The sequence below is a fragment of the Periplaneta americana genome, chromosome 16 (genome assembly GCF_040183065.1).
Source record: "Periplaneta americana isolate PAMFEO1 chromosome 16, P.americana_PAMFEO1_priV1, whole genome shotgun sequence".
Lineage (NCBI taxonomy): Eukaryota > Metazoa > Arthropoda > Insecta > Blattodea > Blattidae > Periplaneta > Periplaneta americana.
Genome location: NC_091132.1, coordinates 20978446 through 21001949, shown reverse-complemented (window position 1 = coordinate 21001949; position 23504 = coordinate 20978446). Strand labels below are relative to the sequence as shown.

General features: G+C 35.5%; 1 protein-coding gene across 1 annotated transcript in view; it reads left to right on the top strand.

Annotated features, from left to right (window-relative positions):
- Positions 1 to 23504, top strand: part of LOC138692279 (armadillo repeat-containing protein 2) — a 56477-nt gene that overhangs the window by 18111 nt on the left and 14862 nt on the right. The window contains exons 4-13 of the mRNA XM_069815452.1: positions 1247 to 1605; positions 3947 to 5077; positions 7395 to 7579; positions 7670 to 7772; positions 12582 to 12754; positions 16447 to 16643; positions 17747 to 17915; positions 19341 to 19493; positions 20718 to 20864; positions 23100 to 23265. Of these exons, the coding sequence (XP_069671553.1) occupies positions 1247 to 1605; positions 3947 to 5077; positions 7395 to 7579; positions 7670 to 7772; positions 12582 to 12754; positions 16447 to 16643; positions 17747 to 17915; positions 19341 to 19493; positions 20718 to 20864; positions 23100 to 23265 (2783 nt within the window). The remainder of the gene's footprint in view (positions 1 to 1246; positions 1606 to 3946; positions 5078 to 7394; positions 7580 to 7669; positions 7773 to 12581; positions 12755 to 16446; positions 16644 to 17746; positions 17916 to 19340; positions 19494 to 20717; positions 20865 to 23099; positions 23266 to 23504) is intronic.

Sequence of the window (23504 nt, the reverse complement as noted above, 5' to 3'; positions counted from 1 at the left end):
CTGACACCATACTTCAATCCTTTTGGTATTATATTTGCCTCTTTGTCTCATTATGTGGTTCTTTCCAGTATTAAATTCGGCTCTGATTGACTGAACGGTGTGACTTTTGGTGTTCCAAATAAGTGCTTTAGTACGGTTCTTGGCATCTCTCAGTGCAATCCCTACCCAAAGATCCGATTGAGGGACTATTTTACCTCCGGAGAATAGAATAGACTACAGTGGGCTATACTGGGTGTTCAGTTCAAAATGTGTCTTGGCTCGCTGTATGCCGTCATGTGGCTAGCTGATGAGCCTAGAGAATTCAATCTTCCTACACTTCCGCAGAGGTGTATAATCTAAGAGGCAGAGAAGTTGGCTAGCAAGTACGGCGTTCATTCTGAAGAGTACGTGCCGATACGTACGGTAACGCCGGTAGTGGCAGGAATGTGAACTGTTTGGAAATACGTACTGTCGGGATATGGGGAGAGGGTTAAGATGATTACTTACGTATTTGTTGACATTAACTTCGACGGTCAACATGGACACAGAGCATTTGATTTGTGTTGTGGAATGTTACCGTACTCAACCGATGATAACAAATACCCTGCGTACGACTTGCCGGCGCAAAACACAGTTCGAAAGAGGTTATGGTAGCACACAGACCGTACAGACCGCCATCTGTTGCTACGACGTTCAAGTTATACCGTACACGTTCTCAAGTTCAGATTGAAGAACGCCTTAAATAATAGGCAACTTCTCTAACATATAAACTGAAACTCGCTTCAAATCGGTGACCCAACAACAGTGACGTCATGACACACTTTGAAATGAACACCCAGTAGTGGACTTTATGTTGTCAGCAAACAGCTGGATACATTAAGAAGATTGATTGATTAAATACAGCATTTAGATCCTGATGTCCATCGCTGTTGAGTAACAGTTAGCATGTCTGACTGTGAAACGAGCCAGCCTGGGTTCAAATACTGGTTGGGATAAGTTACCTGGTTGAGGGTTTTTCCAGGGTTTTCCCCTCAACTCTATAAGAGCAAATGCTGAGTAACTTTCGGCGGTGGAACCTGAACTCATTTCGCTAACATTATCATCTTCATCTCACTAAGATGTTAGATAACCATAACAGTTGACAAAGCATCGTAAAATAACCAATTAAAAAAAAATAAAATAATGCTGATCAAAGGGAGACAGACAGCGAAAGTGAGCCATCCAGGTGTTATAAAAGTAACAAATCACACTCTGTTCTTCATTACAGTTTGGGTTATGCTCAGTTCCAAGAAGCAGATCTCAACAGTTCTATAAGCACAACACCACCTCACGTCAGAAGACTAAACCCTATTCCTGCCACGCCATCCTCGGCATCTCTGAACGCCAGCAATTCACTGGTCGATCTCAGAGATTGGAAGACTCTGCTGACCAACACAAATGTTGAAAGCTCTGCTAGTACACTCGCTAAAAAAGGAAGAGTGTTGTCAGCTCAGCCTTTTGGGACATTTTTTACTCCTGACCAGATAAACAGTGCTGCAAATAAATTTCGACTGCCGTCTATTGACAGTGCAAAACCACTTCTAAGTAGAAGACATCAGTTCCGTGCAACAGCATCACTTGATAACTGTAAGTATAGCTTCATGTTGTTTCTGACTTGTTTCGTTTAACAAACCACCTGACGCTTATGGCTCAGTAAGTCACTATTCTTAAGAATCACTTCAATGCAGATATTTTACTGCTTAATTAACTTGTTATTCCCAGAACATGAATTTTAGCAGCAATCGAAAAGTATTGGGAACCAATTTGAATAAGGAACAAAAAAAAGTTTCCTTCCCAGGCAGGATTCGAACCACGAAAATCTTAGTTACCAGTCTATCGTGCTCTGGAGTGAACAAGTGTACAACACAAGACCCTACGTTTTGAATTCCTGCCTACGACATTTGCACAATAGTGCACAATATCATATCAATCACAAATGCTCATGGAAAGATTCGACTCAGTAAATCACTATTCTTAAGAATCACTTCAATCCGGACAGAAACATAACACAGTTCACAGTGTCAGAAATTATAAAGAAGTTCAACGATATGGGAAGCTTGGAAACAAAACAATTTTCTTGATAGATTAGGACATTGTTTGATGCTCACGTCGAACATACAGTGTAACCCTCTTAAGACATTAAAAAAAAACAGTAAATGAACTTATTAAGCAGGAAAACTTCTTAAAAGGGGGGCCCTGAAAAAGTGATTGTACCATACAGTACCAGTATTCCATCACTTTTGTATTTGAAGTTATAATTTATTCATTATTACGGTATGTTATTCATTGTAAATACAATTTTAATTTATATATACCTATATTCATATATATGATGTCTCGTCATCCTCATTGAATAATCACGACTACTATACAGAAAACCCACAACAACAACACACATACACAACACATCCAACCACCCCACACAACACAAACAAGCTGCATTCCAAACAATGGTACACAGACTACTCAACATACCAATGAACCAACAGGATTACAACGAAGAACTAAACACAATCAAATACATAGCACAAGAAAACGGATACAACCCCAACATAATAGACAACATAATACGTAAGACAAAACAAAACCACAAAAAACAGAAGAATACAACACAAACACAAGAACACAAAAAATACATCACACTAACATACGAAAACAAAAACACACATAAAATTGCAACCTCATTCAAGAAATTAAAATACAATATCGCATACAGAACAAATAACACTCTACAAAAACATCTCAACACACAAACAACACAAACAAACAAATACAACCACACAGGCGTATGCAAACTCAAATATAAAACCTGCAACCACTTCTACATAGGACAGACAGGCAGATCATTTCAAACACGTTACAAAGAACACATCACAGCCATAACAAAATTACAAAACAACTCCACATATGCAGAACACATCAAAAATGCCAACCACACCTACAGAGACATCAACACAGACATGGAAATACTGCACATCCAACCAAAAAGCCAGAAACTCAACACACTAGAACAATATGAAATATATAGACACACGAAAACACATCCCAACGATATTCTCAACACACAACTCAATTTCAAAACACATACACTCTTTGAACGCACCCACATGCACCCATACAGGAAACAAGAGGCACCAAGACCAACAACGACCAGTTCTGAGGATGACGCAAAATAGGTCGAAACATGTTAACAAGGTACGTTGAAATTTAACAGAAGAAAGTTCTTATCATACATAATCCGAAGTGATACAGTGTTAAAAGTTGTGTAATCAAGATGTATACTATTTTGTGTTAGTAGTCCTGAGTTAGGTCGAGAGTGTAGTCTATATCATCCTGTTCTAATGGATTTTCTGGGAGCAATATTGGGCATGGCTGAAAGGATATATCTAGTTTTTCCTTTTCCTTCATAACTTTCTGTAGAAATCCCTCTTGTGTCTTTGATCTTCGGGGTCTTTGCATATTAAACAGTATATTGACAGTGAGAATTGCTCTTTGCTGATAATAGGCATGTAGAATGCAATAGTGAGCAGAATCTTTAGGAATATGTATGATAATAACTTTCTTGTGTTAAATTTTAACGTACCTTGTTAACATGTTTCGACCTATCTTCGGAACTCATAGAGAATGAGTTCCGAAGATAACCGAAAATGGGTCGAAACATGTACACAAGGTACGTTAAAATTTAACACAAGAAAGTTCTTATCATACATATTCCGAAGTGATACAGTGTTAAAAGTTGTGTAATCAAGATGTGGAATCTTTAATTTCTGACAGAGAGCAAATAAATAATCTAAGAAACAGGGAAATGTTTTTACGAGAGGGGAATTCTCAACCCCTCCGACCAGGATCAACTGGACTTTGGAATATCGGTATTCTTGAAGATTTTAAGCTTGGTAATAAGTTAATAACATTTTCTTTCTTTTTCCAGTGCCTGAGGAGTTGGAAGTGGATGAAAGTGATTCTGAAGATGCAGGAGCAAATTCAAGTAGTACAAAAGAGGTTCCTACAGCTCGTAAAGCCTACAGCAGCCCTGTACAACGTACAAGAAGTATGGACACTGAATTGGGCCATTTTACAGCTGCGAAGTTGTCTACTTCAGATGGAAGGAAGTCGGCAATGAATCACAGAAGTTTGATGGAGACAGATTCAGTATTGAACAAAGATACGAAAGAATCCTTGAAGACAGCAGACAGTCTTAAAGAAACTGGCGGAAGCACAGCAAGTGGAGTTAGAGTTATTGTTGAAGATCCCAGTGGAGCAAACATTGCACATTATGGAATTTTAGACTATAAAAAGGAACAGGAAAAAGCCCAGAGACATGCACTACAGCAAGATTCTTCACTTCATGTGAAAGACAAAAAGGAAAATACATCAAAATCAGAACAGAAAATTTCAAGCAAAACAAAGACACAAGTAGAGTCAAGCTCTGATGTAACTTTATCTCAAGGCGATAATAAAATTGAAGGCACTAAAATATCAAAGACCAAGAAGAAAACTTCATCTGCTAGTGGGAAGAGGAGCAAATCTGTTACGGGAAAAGATAGTGTACCACGTGATATCCAACTAGAAGACAATGCATTTGGTCCAGAATTGGATACCGTCACCACAAAGAAGGAAGGAAAACCAACAAACAAAATAGAGGGTCGCAAAAATAAATCTGATATTAAGGAAAGTATTAATATCAGCAGTGTTCCCAAAGAAAATTCTCAGAGTGTGATTAAAGGTGACAGCATTATTAAACAGACCTTAGCAACAGGAGATTCTAGTGCTGTGAGTGAGAACTGGACGTCTGTAAGTCAAACAAAGATGCTTGTTGATACTGTAACAAAGTCAGAGCTTCATAACCCAACAAATGTATTACAACAAGCAAAACCAGAGATGGCGTCGGAAGTGAAAACAAAGCGATCACTGCAACAGACAAAACAGACGAATGAAACAGCTGAAGGCTATGTCAGCAAGAAGCCGAAGTCCGAAGATAACAATTTACTTTCTCCTACAGAGGTGAAAAGTAGCTCTGTTCAGTCAATTCTTGCAGTCTTGAACAACCTTGCTGGAAAAGGTAACATTATTTCTATGAACTGTCACAGTTAAGGGGAGAGGATGGTCTTTTTGATGAAAAATGACAAAATTTAAAAAAAAAAAAAAAAAAAAAAAAAAAAAAAATTCTTTAAAATACTCTGTGATATGTGTGGATCGCCATTTTTAAACTTCCTGCATTATGGGTTTTTTAATCACTCGCCCACTTTTATTGTTGTTTCCGGTAAATTAAATTTCCAAAAATTTTTTTTTCTTTAAAATACCCTTTTATATATATGGAATGCATTGCATAACATTTTGTGGGTATTTGTGCCCTTATCGGATGTTGAGACGTCATTTTTAAACTTCCTATGCTATGTATTTTTAAATCACACGCCTGCTTTTATCGGTTTCCAGTAACTTCATTTTTTTTGCTACATTGCCAGACAAAATGGATATAATTTCTGAACTATTACATGCTAGAAATTTAGAACACACATTCTTTAGACTATTAGGAAACTTTTCTCTGTAACAGAATTTTGTTAATTGATTTCATTTTAAAAATACTTCCGTTTGTTTGCAAGAAAGAAAATCAGAAAATTGTTATTAAATTTTTAATTGTTTATTTTACAAACGTAGGGACTAATATCAAAATTCTGTTACAGACAGTTTGTAGAACATACTTTTGCAAACACATTGCAAAAACTGTTTGAATCTATCTTTAAAAATGGTTTAGATATATCGGTCTTAGTACAATCCTGCATTGAGTATATTTTTTTCAAATTTGGGCCCTCAAATAATTTTTTTTTTTTTTTTTCAAAATATTTTTATTTGGTTGAGTTGCCACAGCTATGAGCTCTCTACATACAAAAAATTAATAATTTACACCAAATAGGAAAAAAGTTTTAAAAAATACCATCCTCTCCCCTTAAAAGATCAGAGTCCACCAAAGTGAAAAACGAGTTATTACTACCAGTAGGTACCGTAACTAATATGAGTGTATCATCATGTTAAATATTACTGAGCATAAACGGTTAGAGTCCGAGGAACACGCAGTTCAAGTTTGAACTTTGTATGAAAAAATGATAATGGTCGACCTTTCAATTTCCCCTGTACTCTTCATTCATGATGATACTTGCAGTGGGTTCACGTCAGGGGCGAATGCTAGTCACGAAAGTTAGGCTTGCTCTTTTATTCATAGGGAAAGATGGGAGGATATAATAATTCATAATTAATAAAAATAATCAGACCCACATAAATAATTTATTTTATAATTATGAAATCATTATGAGTCATGGATCATATTCGCTTATCAGATGTAGAAGTTCGATATAATATAACAAACATGGCCAACAAAACAGTTTATTTAGTTTTTTCGACCCTGCCAACCAATGCACATTGTTGTATTGAGCTGCACTGAACGAGCACACATATTCTCTATAATGTCTGTCTTCTCTTGAATAGTCCTTCGGGAAAATGGATTTAATAATAAGATTTCAATGACACACAATTCCGAACTCATTGCAATACTTCAAATTAATGTTTAAGAATTAATAATACATGCAGCAGCTAACACATGCATTCTGTTCATACAATTACATTGCACTCGCAAATCACAGCACATTCCCGCTGTCAATACTGCTCTGTGTAACGTTAAATAGTCGTTGGTGTAGCTCTCGGACCAGAGCTTCAAACAACACATAACAGAAGCATGTGCGCCTAGGACGGACTAAGGAGGAAGGCACTTGCGCGCGCATCATATTCTTGCTATTTCTACATCTTTCCTGTAGCTCCGAGAAACGAGCAAGCATTGCGATACTTGCGGTGTGCAGCCTGTGGATGGTATTACACCTATACAATATTCCAAAAATCAAAATAAATTTTAATGTACGTAATCCCATTTTGAGAAATACACATTCTACGAAAATATTGGGCTTGCGCAGCAAGCATAGCATGCCCTGAGAAATCACCCCTGGTTCACTTACAGTACAAGTCCCCTTAAATCAATACATTAATATAGTAAACATAGTTATCACTTATCAGTTAATCATTTTTAAATTGCCTTAGCTCTCAAGAAAAATTCCAATTTAGAAGACGTTTTTACTTGGCTTGCACTTTAATAGACTAGAGCAGCCAAAACTTCGAATCCACCTTTACCCATATTACTTTCTTGCTGTGTTTCCTTTGTCCATACTCCACACTTAATTAAGTTCCATTGAGTGAGATAAGAAACTAATTGGAAGTAAATATACTGTAGAAATGTTTAAGTTGAGAACCTTTCTTTTGTAAGTTAATTCGTAAGCTATATCACGAAAAAGAAATCATATTTATAATTCCTGTTTTCTTATTTAATCTTATAGAAGAATATACAGAAGAAGTTATATCTCTTATGTCAAAGCTATATACCGCTTTGGAAGCTGAAGGAGGAATTGGGAAAAACATCCAGAACACTAAACTCAGAGGCCAAGTACTGAAAACACTTTATAAATTTGTGGAATCATCAAACGAAACATTGCTACTCCAGATTGCACGTATCATCTTGGCTGTGAGTAACAAAAATATAAGCATTATTAAAGACAGAAAATTGAATGCACTTCTTATTAATCATCACTGTGATAAAACATAATTGTTTCAGTTCCGAGTCAGTGGCAAGAATTTGTCAGGTGTATGCAAATTGGTGTTCAAGGTGTCCAGGTGCGACAAGAATGATAAACTCTTCTTAGAAGACAACATCCTAGGTATGTAGAAAGCAGTAACTAAGAGCATGTCCACAAAGTAATGCCCGTTTGGACTCAACTACCAATACAAATTCAAGGTCACCCACTGGCTTTGTTCCATGTCCTTAAAATCAGTTTTATCGTTTTTGTGCTTAGGCTTGAAATAAAAAAATCTGTAATTCCGCCATCTCTGAAGTGCTTTATGTTAAATATTTAAAATGTCCAACCTCGTGATCTCTATCATCAAATAATAAGGCAGTGGATGGTAAGGATGTAATGAATCAATCATCTATGAGACAGTAGTGTTGAATTTTTAATGATGGGAGGTCAAATGTTCACGAAAAAAAAAAGCGATCTGGATATCAATCTTGCATTACTGAAGACTTGAAGTACGGACTCAATAATTCATTAAATGAGTCAGGGTTTCCATGGGATTTCTTTTTTTAACTTTCTCACTCTCTTATCCATGAAACCATCAGATGTCAACTCTGTTACAAAAAATCATGTAATGGGTTTCATACATGAAGACTGTTGAAAAAAATGTTGCATAAGTGTTGCACTTACATTCTTGTAACAACATTACGAAAAGAATAATTTCCAGGGAAAAATTGTTCCGGAGCCGGGTATCGAACCCGGGACCTTTGGTTTAACGTACCAACGCTCTACCACTGAGCTACCCGGGAACTCTAACCGACACCGATCCAATTTTTCCCTCTATATCCACAGACCTCAAAGTGGGCTGACAACCGTCAAGCAACCAACTTCGAGTGCACACTGACTCCGTGTGACTTAAATTGTGGTTTTCACTTAACGAACAGTGACGTGTATTATGCAAATCAAGATTTCAGGTTAACTCCCTGTAAAGATGATTTGAATAATTTCCAGGGAAAAATTGTTCCGGAGCCGGGTATCGAACCCGGGACCTTTGGTTTAACGTACCAACGCTCTACCACTGAGCTACCCGGGAACTCTAACCGACACCGATCCAATTTTTCCCTCTATATCCACAGACCTCAAAGTGGGCTGACAACCGTCAAGCAACCAACTTCGAGTGCACACTGACTCCGTGTGACTTAAATTGTGGTTTTCACTTAACGAACAGTGACGTGTATTATGCAAATCAAGATTTCAGGTTAACTCCCTGTAAAGATGATTTGAATAATTTCCAGGGAAAAATTGTTCCGGAGCCGGGTATCGAACCCGGGACCTTTGGTTTAACGTACCAACGCTCTACCACTGAGCTACCCGGGAACTCTAACCGACACCGATCCAATTTTTCCCTCTATATCCACAGACCCCAAAGTGGGCTGACAACCGTCAAGCAACCAACTTCGAGTGCACACTGACTCCGTGTGACTTAAATTGTGGTTTTCACTTAACGAACAGTGACGTGTATTATGCAAATCAAGATTTCAGGTTAACTCCCTGTAAAGATGATTTGAATAATTTCCAGGGAAAAATTGTTCCGGAGCCGGGTATCGAACCCGGGACCTTTGGTTTAACGTACCAACGCTCTACCACTGAGCTACCCGGGAACTCTAACCGACACCGATCCAATTTTTCCCTCTATATCCACAGACCTCAAAGTGGGCTGACAACCGTCAAGCAACCAACTTCGAGTGCACACTGACTCCGTGTGACTTAAATTGTGGTTTTCACTTAACGAACAGTGACGTGTATTATGCAAATCAAGATTTCAGGTTAACTCCCTGTAAAGATGATTTGAATAATTTCCAGGGAAAAATTGTTCCGGAGCCGGGTATCGAACCCGGGACCTTTGGTTTAACGTACCAACGCTCTACCACTGAGCTACCCGGGAACTCTAACCGATCTCTAATTGGATCGGTGTCGGTTAGAGTTCCCGGGTAGCTCAGTGGTAGAGTGTTGGTACGTTAAACCAAAGGTCCCGGGTTCGATACCCGGCTCCGGAACAATTTTTCCCTGGAAATTATTCAAATCATCTTTACAGGGAGTTAACCTGAAATCTTGATTTGCATAATACACGTCACTGTTCGTTAAGTGAAAACCACAATTTAAGTCACACGGAGTCAGTGTGCACTCGAAGTTGGTTGCTTGACGGTTGTCAGCCCACTTTGAGGTCTGTGGATATAGAGGGAAAAATTGGATCGGTGTCGGTTAGAGTTCCCGGGTAGCTCAGTGGTAGAGCGTTGGTACGTTAAACCAAAGGTCCCGGGTTCGATACCCGGCTCCGGAACAATTTTTCCCTGGAAATTATTCAAATCATCTTTACAGGGAGTTAACCTGAAATCTTGATTTGCATAATACACGTCACTGTTCGTTAAGTGAAAACCACAATTTAAGTCACACGGAGTCAGTGTGCACTCGAAGTTGGTTGCTTGACGGTTGTCAGCCCACTTTGAGGTCTGTGGATATAGAGGGAAAAATTGGATCGGTGTCGGTTAGAGTTCCCGGGTAGCTCAGTGGTAGAGCGTTGGTACGTTAAACCAAAGGTCCCGGGTTCGATACCCGGCTCCGGAACAATTTTTCCCTGGAAATTATTCAAATCATCTTTACAGGGAGTTAACCTGAAATCTTGATTTGATTTGAACATTACGAAAGTAACAGTGATGAATTTCAAGGCTACCTCATCACAGGTAATGAAACTTGGGTTCTCCATTTCACCCCAAAAAGAAGAGTCAGTTACTGTAGTAGGACCATTTTCAATTCCTGACGAAGTCAAAGAAGTTAAAAAAGAAGTTCTCCATCCAGAAAGTTTTTCCAGAGTTTCTTGAACCAAACAGGTGTCTTGCTTGTTTAGGATAAGTACGTTTTATCCTTAGTGGTGTATGTAAGCTCATCTCTCGAACTGTCTACCACAACATGTCAGAGACTGTCAGACATTGTCTAGTTTCAAAAATAAATTAAAATTGCACTTTTTCAATTCAGATTCCTTTCAGTTATAAGCCCTTTTCTCTGCGATAGTTTTGTAAAAATATAGGCTATATATTTCTTTCCTTCCTTTCCCCTTTTTGTTCTCTTTATCAGCCGATGAATTTATTATCATAGCCTTTTTATTGTGAATTTTATTTAATATTCGTATTTATTTTCTTTTTTATTATTATTTTATTACATTCCATTTTGTTATATTCTACCTTACGTTTTCCATATTAACCATTTGTACTAAATGAGTTGCTTTTACTATATTCCAATGAATTTTACTTTCTTTTATTGTATTATTTTCATGTTGTTTAGTGTCGATTTTATTATGCTATTATTATTATTTTTTTTTTTTTTTTTTTTTTTTTTTTTTTGTAATATGTTAGTATTCTGTTCTTTAACTTTTTGTTAAATTTTAACTGCTTGTATACTTTGTGACCTGGTAGAGTGTAAGAGAAGGCCCTATGGCCTTAACTCTGCCAGTATAAATAAAGAATTATTATTATTATTATTATTATTATTATTATTATTATTATTATTATTATTAATATATTATTTATTTGAGTAAGATAATTTTACGCCTGTATTTTGACAATGTCAGTTGCTTCTACTAAAACAATGCTAATAAATACAATGCAATAAAATAGAATACAATACAGTATGCATCCACATTGATTTTTATGACTTAGGGCATAAACTAACAAACTTCTTAGATAATGATGGTTGTTATGATAACGAGCAGATTAATACCTTTTCCTCCACTAAAGTGCTGTTAGGGTGTTTGTTTTATTTAACCCATTGTATGGACCTCATGTTTTATTTCCTGAGGGTGTTTCTGCTCTTTAGAAACAGTTTCCAGTGTCCATTCTCTTAGCTTACCTGCCCTATAAAGAACCGTTTCCATAAGCAAATGATATCTCTTATGCCAGTGACTACCTACTAGGTCAGGCCTGCACAAACAGCGCTCAACAAGCGCGCGTGCTCCTTCGGAGCGGGATAGTGGTGTTTACTGCTCGCTGAAACTGAGAGGAAGATACGTCAGAATGACATAGACTTGCTGTAGGTAGAGGAGAGGGAAACGACCACTCAGCTATCTAGTGGAGTGCAGTGTGTAGACCTATTCTCAGTAACTGTTTCATGTTGCTTACCTACTGCTACAGTACAGTATAGAGGAATCTAAAAGACGGAACATAATATTTAACATTTAACGATTTACAGCTCGAACTTACTGATCTTCAATGTGACCTAAGAGCTAAAGATCGTTTGAATAATACTACTAGCCTGGTTGAGTTTTACAAGACTAAACATTAGCAATAATATCCACGACTACACAGACTGGCTGTGAAAATGATTGCTATGTTCGGCTCAACACTTATATTTGTGAGCAACTGTTTTCTATAATCAACTTTAATAAAGGCAGGCATCGAACATCTGTAACTGATGTTTCATTACGATCAGTAGGCTACTGTTCCTTTCAGCTGCCAACAGCATAAAACCTCGTTTTGATGTACTGATAAATAAAAATATAACAAAATGACATTGTACATTCAAGTAGCTATAGAATTTCTATTACTTCTGTAAAGTAAATATTTCTTTATTAATTAGTAATAGACCAAGATAGTTTTGCAAACACTGAACGGGAATTCATTTCATGAACACTCGTAATATTACTTCCTTTTGTGTACATTTTGTACGAGATCACCCCTTCTTCCAGTCCACCCTTATACAGAGCACAGCTAATATCTACATTCCGCTCATGAGCTGTGAGCCGGCTCAGAGAGCGCAAACCTTGTGCAGGCCTGTTCTAGATCATTACAGCTACGTTAAAGCAAGTAAACTTACCAGTTGCCTAAAACATATTTCCCATTACTTTGAGAAACTTGCATATTGAATAGGAACATAATGGGCCCAATTGTATTTGAACTGTTTTAGAGCTGTTCGTGGAGGCGCTAGGTTCAGCCAGTCCTCTGGAGGACGCGGAATCTTGTGTCTATGGTTACGGTGCCCTCAAGTTTCTCACAATGAATAACGTCCTGCTTGCTAAAGTGCTCAAACTTGGGATCCTGGAGCTCATGGTCCTACACATGAAGATGGTTAATGCTGCTGTAAGTTCCTACATTACGAATCTAGTGCTTTTCTACATTCTATCAATAAAGTTTCATGGATTATATTAATAATAATCGGCCACCTTTTTATTTCTTAATTTAATAATAGTTTAATTAAATATACATGCAGTTGGAAAAGAGTAGTTTGGCTTCAGGAAAGGAAAAGGTACGAGAGATGCAATTGGACTAGTGCGAACAATCAGCAAAAGATTCCTAGAGAAGAATAAAGAGGTGTATATAGCAGTGGCATAGCGTCAATATAAGCTAAAAAGCTCAGCTTCCCCAGTTAATAATAATTTCATAATAAATCTGCAGTCTATGGACAAAATTATTTATTAATTTTAAGAGAATTTATATTTACGCATTAAATATTGTGATGCAGCAGCTCAGGATGATTTGTGATACATCTGTAAACAAGAAGCCTGCACACACCAGCTTCCAAGCACACTGGTTTCTTACACTCATTCTTCTGTGTAACCCACCCCGCAGATTTTCCATCCCTTTCTAACCAAACTACTCTGGTCGCAAGGCTAGCAAGAAGCTAGCTTTGACATTGGAAATAAGTAGTTTCCGAGTTATCCCTTTTCGTCAGTTGTGTTCAGTTGAAGTGTTAGTGTGCATTGTGGCTGATATAATAAATAATGAGTGAAATAACAGTTCCTGACACCAATTTACTTGAATTTTTTAGGACAATTCTATTATCAAGACTGACTTACGAACAAAAGTGTGATCTAAAAAACAAATGACCGACTCCCTTGCTGTCAATGAAGGACACAACCAAAAGACAGATGCATACTTACGTAATGATACTAATACTGTATCTATTGACCGTTAATATTGTGATTCCTCTAACTATGACAGGGAGTGAGCTAATGTTATACGTATACGTGTCTATTAGAGATATGTGTAAACCGTGAAATCATATTTTACTGCATACCATTTGAGGTCATGCCTTATTGGTGTTACTTACGAGGTTCCAACCAATCTTCGACTGCTGACTTGAAATTGACTACTATTTATTTTAAGACTATATTTTTGTAATACGTTTTCTCATATTGCATGAAAGACAACTTGAATTAGCTTCCCCTGCTCAAAATTTCATGCTACGCCACTAGTATATAGTATTCGTGGATTTAGAAAAGACATTTGACAGAGTGGCTTGGAATAAAATTACGGGAATTCTGAAGAAAATTGGTTTGGATTGGAAAGAGAGGATGCCGTTCAGTAATCATTATATGAAACAATAAATCAGAGTCAGGATAGGAGAAGAAATGTCAGAAGGAAGTGAAATAGGGAGAGGAGTACAAGATGCCCTTTATCACCTACCCTGTTCAACATCTACATGGAGGATTTATTGAAGAACTGTTTTCGGAACATGGGAGGAGTGACAGTAGAAGGAAGGAGAATAAAGTGCATAAGATTTGCTGATGATATGGCGTTGTTAGCAGATATGTTCCTTATTATACCACATATCACAGCCATGACCAAAACTACGTAATTATTCAACCTACGCAGAACACGTCACAAACTCCAATCACAACTACAGCAACATACGTGAAAACACAAAAACACATCCATAGCACATCCTGAACACTCAACTGAATTTTAAAACAAACACCCACAAAAGGGAAACCAGAAGATAGCCCTGGACCTCACTAGGCTTCGGACAATGACGAATACCATTTAGAAATTAGTCATCCAGGTAAGTTTTATAATATTAACACAGTAAAGAAGTTACAACGTTAATAAGTGTTAAAAGAATGTATCCAACAATGAAAAAAAAAAAAAAGAGAAAAAGCTTAGAGGAAAGATTTATGTATGTATGTATTTATTCACACTGCAATGGGTATATACCCAGTGGCAGTGGTAACTAATTACACTCAATAATGACAATAATAAACTTATTAATTAAAAATACGATTAATGATAATACTAATAATTAATACTAATAATAATAATAATAATAACAACAACAACAGGGAATATACTAAATTAAATGAAACGATCACTTAAAATAACATTTGAAATATTCTAATTTGTATCTTAAAACTAAGATCGAACTAAAACCCACGAGTATATGTTCATATCTGCACAAGTACCTTTCAACATTACACTCATTTCGCTGTCAACTCACTCACTGCACTGGAACTACGACACATTTCACTGATTCTATCCTGATTTCACTAACACTTCAAAAACATTTCACTGTTCAAATACTTTGCACTGCCACTATAACCTATAAAGCTTCACTGACAGGAACACGTTTCACTTACACAGCACACTTCACTGACACGACATACTTCTTCACTGATACAACACTTCAATAACAACATATCATTTACACCCTTTAAGTACTGTGTATAATTACCGTCTATTAGTAAGGTCCTTAAGCCTATTTTTAAATACATTTTTGGTTGTTGGTAAAGCCTTTAGTAAGTCTGCAGGTAAAGCATTCCAGTCCCTGATAGTACGATTGAGAAAAGAAAACTTTCCAGTGTCCGTCCTCTGCCTTCTTTCCCTCAATTTATATGAGTGGTCGTTCCTTGAGTAATTTGGCGGCTGCAACCTATTTTTTATTTCTTTCCAGGCAGGCTCACCTCTGTACCAGAATTTTATTTTTATGATTTAACCCTATATATTTTCATTTTTTATTTTTTTACAGTCAACAGATTCTGCAGTCCAGCTGTTAATATTATGAGACTTGAATGTTAGACAAGGGTGCGGTCTTTCCCCTCTGTTGTTTATTATATATATGAACCATATTTTATACATTTGAAGGCAAAGTCATCATGCTGGAATTCAAATTAATCGAAACACAGTTCTCGATACATTAATGTTTGCCGATGATCAGGTTATTATCGCTAAAACAGAGGATGCTTTACAAAGAGCCATTTATAATTTGCAAATAATCGCCTCTGATTTCAATATGGAAATCTCAAAAGAGAAAACAAAAGTCATGGCATTTTCGGGAGAGAACCCAATTCCAAGTAAGATCATGATAAATAATACTTTAATTGAACGTGTTAATTCATTTAACTATTTAGGTTATAACCTCTCTTACATCACTGATGAAGATATGTCAAACAAAATATCTACATTTATAAAAATCACTGGCGTCATTAACACCGTCTTCAAATCCTCCCATGTTCAGAAACATACAAGGCTGAAGGTATATAAAACACTAGCTCGACCGGTTCTCACTTACGGTAGCAAGGCATGGACAATCAGAAAAGCTGATGAGCAAAGGCTAACGACAGCTGAAATGAGGTTCATGAGACGAACAGCGGGATGCTCTTTGCTGGAACACCGTAAAAATGTGGACATATTGCAGGAACTCAAAATGGATCCTATAGTTAATTTTGTTCAACAATATCGCCTTCAGTGGAAAAAAAACATGTCGAAAGGATGGATCGCACTAGATGGCCTAAACAGATTCTTACTTATGTACCAAGAGGAAAGAGGAAATTGGGAAGACCACGAAAGCATGAGACCGTAACAGATCCTGTAGGGTCTAATACGCGAGGGATATGATGATGATGATGATTTTTTACAGTCTTCTTCTACATCGAGAGATTCCCAGGAACAAAGAATAACAAATCATTTATTGCAAATAAAAAGAAATGAAATTTGTAATTAACAACGGTTTCTTTCAGGTTTTTATTGAATAATTTTTTTATTTTAATTGTTTATAGCGTGTAGAAGGCTCTCGTATACCAGAACAGACAAGTCACGCTCTGTTCCAACTTACTGGAGCATTGAGGAACGTTGCTGGAGAAGAAGAAATGTTTTCCCAGTTTGTAACAACAGGTGCTGTTAACGAATTGTGTCAAGCCATGGAGCTCTTCTCGTCTGACTTGGATGTAATTAGTAACATATCAAGAACCCTCAGGTATGCCATTGTGTTAACTATAGCCATTATATTAACATTATATAAAATATTCTAAAAAATGTTCAATGTATTCACAAACTAGATTTTTAAAAATAATAATTTTGTAATAAAGAGTTTTTTTAAGCAAGACGTGATTTAAATTGCTCGTATCTTCACTAACTTTTATGAAGTCCTGAAAATCCGGACGCTGTCTTTTTACAAAGAAAAGCATTCAGTTATCACAGTAATGAGTTTATTCTTAAATATATATGTTTTTTTTTTTAATTTCATGCCAATTTTCTCTTGTCAGAATGATGATTTGTCAATTCTTATTCCTGAAAAGAAATCACCAAAATGTGTTCTCTGCAAAGAAGAAGATTAACTTCAGTACTAAACTGTGAAACTATCAACATATCAGATAAAATTGTTAGTAACATCACAGATGTTTACTAACGTATTAGAAAACAAATCCATTTTGAATCTTGCGTACACTACCTTTAACATTTGAATATAAGTAATTGATTAACTAGCGGACTTACTCGTGTTAATTATGTAAGCCGCACAAACTTACATGATTAACACGAGTAAGTCCGCTAGTTAATCACTTACTTAGAAAACAAATGGAGAAAATCCAGTGTTATGAGCATTTCATTAATTAATTATAAAAGATAAGGATCTTAATACATAGCAGGTAGAGCTCAATTCAGGAATAATATCCTATTCTATCTGTTTTCCAGTTCAAGTTATTACCCAAGAAACATTGTGCTTAGAGATTCTTTGAGATACTTTCATTTAATCTAATATTGTAGGAAAACTTAGCAGTATTATGTGTGCTAAATTTGATTACATTGGTTTTATCCACATTAAGTGCTAGTTTATTTGCACTAAACCAATCATTCATTAGATTTAACTTTGTATTAGAAATGTGTACCGGTACATAGTTGTATAAAATTAACGCAGCATATAAATGGATGAAGGCAGAAATATTGAAGATTGACGCTTCTGAGCAGAAACAGAATTTTCCCTTTTATTTCTGTAATTTATGCATTTAATTGGTTGCATTAAATGTACGAACGTTGATTATTCCATAACAAACTAATTATTTCCTCTGTATTTTGTTGCAGCATTATATCAACTCATGAAGATTGTTGTACAGCCATTGTTGATTATGAAAATAGTTTCAAGATATTTGTTAAGTTGTTTCAAAAATTTCCTGGTAGACAAGACATCATAGTGAGGTTGGGTTATGCTCTTGGGAACTTAATGGCTGGTAGTGATACTGCAAGAACTAAGGTAAGATTGTAGTATTGGCTAGATTGTCATTTTAATGGATGTCAAATGAGTGAATATGTAGTGACAACGATTTTTTTTTTAAACTTTGTCATGTCTTTGGGGTCATATTGTTTCAAATAAGGACAACTTTTAAATGGAAATTTCTATCAGCTAGATTCCGTTTTAGGCAGAAAATAGTTAAATATGGTGAATAACCAGTAAATTGAAAAAATATATATTCCTTTATAATAATCTTTAATGCGTGAAAAATACATTACATCAAATTTAATGCGCGTTTATGGCATTTTTAGCTGCTGCAATGCTATTTTTAAAGCTGTTGTGCACAGGATTTTTAAAAACTTTGATTGTTATTTCGCGTAATTCATTTTTTTTTTTCAAAATTTTCTCCCCTTTAAAATACTCTCTGATATGTGAAAAATACATTACTAAAAATTTATTAGGCATTTATTGTGGTCTTGTTAGCTGCTGTGACGCCATTTTTAAAGCTCTGCTGCACAGAGTTTTTGAATGAAACTGAATGAATGAAAATTGCAGTTTCTCGTAACTTTAATTTGTTTGCTTTATTTCATACAAAAAATTATATATCTTCGAAACTATTAATGCTACGTGCATGATATTTGGTATACACATCCTTTAGTCTATTAAGAAACTTTTATCTAAAATATAAATTTATTATTTTGTTGCATTGGAAAAATATGCTTCCATATTTCTATAAAAATGCTCCTAAAATTCATTCTTAAAATGTACTGATCTCGGATTTAAGTTGGTGCAGCTGTTATATTTCTACATACAAAAAATTAAAATTGTGTATCAATTAGGAAAAAATCTAATTTCAGTATCTCACCTACAACTTTATAAAACTCTATAATATTCGCGAGACTATTTTATGTTATGGTAAATGACAGATGATAGACAAAATAGCAACCGAAAAGTCATAGGTTTTTCTTAATTATTTTCGGTATTATATAACTACTACAAATTCTGCAAACAGGTTTAGATGTTGTTATACCGCAGGCTGATTTTGGCTTACATGGGTTCCTAAAGTGACCATACATCCAGTGGTAGCATAAAAATTTTCAGCTTTTGAGGGTATTCTAATGGACAGATCCTAATTGAAACAGGCAACCCTCAGTGACGTCGCAATAGAGCTTGCAACTGCTGCAAAATGAAAATGGGGCTTTTTAAAAAGTCCGCTAAATTTCCGAAATGATTTAATTAAACTTTATTTTTAATTTATCTCTTTGTACTTATTTTAAAATATTATTAGTCTGCATCATAAAAAAAGAAGCTGCTTGAAGTGGCAGTTTATTAGTGAACCAACCGAAGTGATAATTGTCTAAGACGACGATAATAGTTGAAGCTCTCCTGTCTGTATTTATTTTCATATTCCGCGATCTCAGTAATTTTTTTTCTTCCTAATTTCAGTTCTTCAATGAAGATGGTGCTGTTGCTGCTATGCTCAATTTACTGACCATTTATCTGGACAAAGACCTGCAAATGTTGGGCTCTGCAGAATCTCATAGTGAGATAAGCTCAGATGCGGGATCTAGTGGGTCTGTTGAAGATGTTATAGTGAAGGTAATTAACTTGTATTATTCTTTTTTTATCAAGCATTTTTCATTTCTAATGCAGCACTGAACTTGGCCAGGTGTCATTTAAAAGTGTATAAACAGACATCATAACATCACAATAAACGAGTTGCTTAATTAACACTAACTAGGAAAACCTTTTGGATGTTATTCAGTTTCAAAATGACGATCTGGAATGCTCTTTTTGATAAAAAAAATTCAGTCTCTGAAAAGGTGTGTGACCAGGTGCGTTGTCGTGGTGCAGCATCCAAGAGTCAGCAAACTCTGGCTTGGTCAGAATGTCATGAACAGTTTGATGATTTAAATGCAGCTCACTTGCAATTATTCTGACAATCAGACATCGATCAGATCTCGCGAGATCTCTCAGTTTGGTCACGTTTTCGACGTGCAAGGTCTTTCACACTCTCACAACTCTCCAAAAATGCTTTATACCATCTGAAGCATCTGTACTGTCCATAGAGCATTTTCTCCACAAAAAAAAAAAATCAATCAATCTTCTTAATGTATCCAGCTGTTTGCTGGCAACATAAAGTCCACTATAATCCACTGTAGTCTATTCAGTTGTTGTTTTTCACGAGAAATGAGGGGTATTTTGATTGGTGTTCATTATAGATGCCTGTTGCTAGTAGCCAGAGTTGGGGTGTAGTCAATATATACTGCAGGGCTGTGTCTTCTGCAACTGGTACTGATGATTTTAATTTACTTCTTTTGTGGTTTATGGATGGACAGTATAGAAGAATGTGTTCTCCACAGGCCCTCTATAATTTTTCATAAATTGCAATTGCGCTTTCATTGAGTTTCATGCAAAACTTTATCGCACAATGCTGCTCGAGATTTTGTTACTCCAGTTCGTTACAACTGCAACATACACACAATTCGTTGTCGGATTAGACAGTGTTACCACTATCCAGGTGAAACTTGCACTGAACATCAAACAAGAACGTAGGTCTCAGCTGGCATTAGTAGTGTGGTTGCATTGTTGCCAGTTCTAGAGTAATTCGTCCAGTCTCTTTCTCTTTATGTTCTGCGTCTTTCAGTTATACCTCCTTTAACTGCTAATCGAAATTCGCCCTTGATCCTGTATATGTGGACAGTCGTAACACTACGAAATCCGAGAAAACCCATTTCATAAAATTAAAGTGGTAAGAGCGAAGAGAAATTATAAATCGAACAATTTGCACCGGTATATTCACCATTTGTGTTTCATTTTCAGATCATCCGCATTTTTGCCAACATGAGTATTAACCCCATGGTTGGCAGCAGTCTAACCTGTTCCTCACCTGTATTCTACAGCAATAATGTCCAACAAATAGAAATTGAGATCAGCAATATCGCCCCTGCGACAACGGAAAGCAGCAAGGTAAATATCTTTCCTGCCATTATGTATTTATTATATCACACTTAATTTACCTCTGTGATTTGTAGTTAATCCATATACAAATTGCCCCAAAAGTCACTGACCATTTAAACAGCAGTTGAAGACTTGAAAGCTTTCGAAGAAATTAATTCGGATTAGATATTGTGTGGAAAAGTACGTTTAATTATTGTTCCAGAACGTCTTCAACGATATATCAACACAGAAGAGAAATAGTTAAAAAAATAATGGATAATGACTTTTGGTCCATTCCAGGTATATACAATATAAAATCACTTCTGCTGTTTTGTACAATTGAGGGGCGTTTTCACAAAACTCGTTATGTACATTTTTTTTTTTTTTTTTTTTTTTTTTTTTTTTTTTTTTTTTTTTTTTTTTTTTTTTTCGATTTTGAGGTGTTAGCGTATCCTTATGTTTTTGGGTCAGGAGAATCCAATGGTGCTATCAGAATTAAGCTAAAGTTGGCAAATATATCAGTAAATTGATCTTGAAATAAAAGAGATTTTTCAAAACTCGGTATCTACAGTTGTGTATTTTAGAAAAGAGTTGTCTTGAAAAAAAAGAATATTTTGTAGATTACGAGTTTTGTGAAAACGCCCCTCAATTTGAACAAGAGAGATAATTTAATAAAAAGATACCAGTAATTACATAACGAACCTTTAAAATTAAATGTTATTTTGAAATGCTGATATGTAGGTAATGGATAATACTAGAAATTTCTTTGTCACTTCTTTCACAGAATTTCCCAGAGTACAAACCGCAATTTTTTTTACAAAAAATGATAGGGCATTCATCGAATCCATATAATTGCGTAAAATTTTTATGCTATTCGTAATTGTTATTGTGAGCATAGTTGGGATTTTAAGGATGTTTGTGATTTGAAGTAAAAGCTTGATATTTCTTTTAATTTCTGTCCGCATTTAAATCAAAGCTGCACTACATTTAACAACTCTACAGAACTTACTCAGGAAGGAAAAGATAATCTATACTAATAATAAATCTGTAGCCGAAATTTTTCTGGTAATTTTCGATTTTCCAAAAATAATTGGTCCTAACATATATAATTAACCACCCTGAAACCGAAAATCGCTTTTTTGAAATTTTTGTTTGTATGTCTGTCTGTCTGTCTGTCTGTCTGTATGTTTGTTACCTTTTCACGCGATAATGGCTGAACGGATTTCGATGAAAATTGGAATATAAATTAAGTTCGTTGTAACTTAGATTTTAGGCTATATGGCATTCAAAATACCTTATTTAAAAGGAGGGTTATAAGGGGGCCTGAATTAAATAAATCGAAATATCTCGCTTATTATTGATTTTTGTGAAAAATGTTACATAACAAAAGTTTCTTTAAAAATAATTTGCGATAAGTTGTATTCTTTGAAAAATTTTGATAGGACTGATATTTAATGAGATAAATGAGTTTTAAAATTAAAATAACTGCCATCTAAGGCCGTGTAATGAATTAAAAAACAAATGACTTCGTCTATAAGAGGCCTTGGACAGCAACAATCGAAAGCTATGAAAGATAGCCTACAGATAATGTTTCTGCGTTTCTATGAAGTAATATCGGAAGCTTAATTAACCGATTTGTATAATTAATTATTAATTCACCATTGGAAAGTGTAGTTTCTCTAGATGGACGTAATACTATAATGTTATCACAGTAACTTCTGAGTGAATCGAGAACAGGTAAGATTAAAATAGATTCTTATGCACAGAAAACTTGATAGGCTATTCTGTATATTCGTTTCCTGTATTTCCTAAACTAATTTTTATGACCAAATGAGTGGTCTCTGGATCAAAATGATCGCATTTTAATTTTTTAATTAAATTTAAATTAAGTAACATAATAAACGATTTATCCTTCTATCAAACACGAATGTTCCCTGGATCAAATGTCCTATTTTAATTATATAATTACTTTATATTTATTTCTAACGGGTGCAGCAGAGAGCACGGGTACGGCTAGTTTATGAATAAAAATAAACATATGACTTTCACATGTTAACTTGAACTAAGTTTAAAAAGTTGACTAGTTTTGGCATGGTTGCCTTCTTCCTAAGTGATATAGTATTAAAAGTTATGTAATCAAAATGTATAATAAAGGTGATTCGGTAATAATAGAGATTCTGTGAAATGATAAATGTCAGTGGAAAGAGAACAGTTGCACGTAATATGTATTATATTAATTTCTCTCTTTTTTTTTTTTTTTTTAAGGATGGAGGCCAGTTTTTGGATATCCTGTTGACGGTTTTGCGCCGGAAGTCAGTTGTAGAAAGTGAGGAGCTGGTGCACAGTGTTCTTAGCACGCTCAACAACCTCTCATACTACCCAACCAGTAATGATGGTGCATTTGGCGAGCGGGAGCTGGAGATCGCACAAGGTGTGTTACATTCATTTGTTAATCCTAATTTAAGTTAGCTTTTGTACAGTTGAGTAGATCAGTGCCAGAGTGAGTAAATGTTGTAACAGATATTTATGATTTCTTTAGGCTTTGAACATTTGTAGAATAGTAATCATAATCATAATCATTTATTACATCCACTGATCATATACATGATATGTTGTTGTTGTTGTTGCTTTCTAATGCCAGGCATTTGACAGTAAAGTCATTTGACCTCT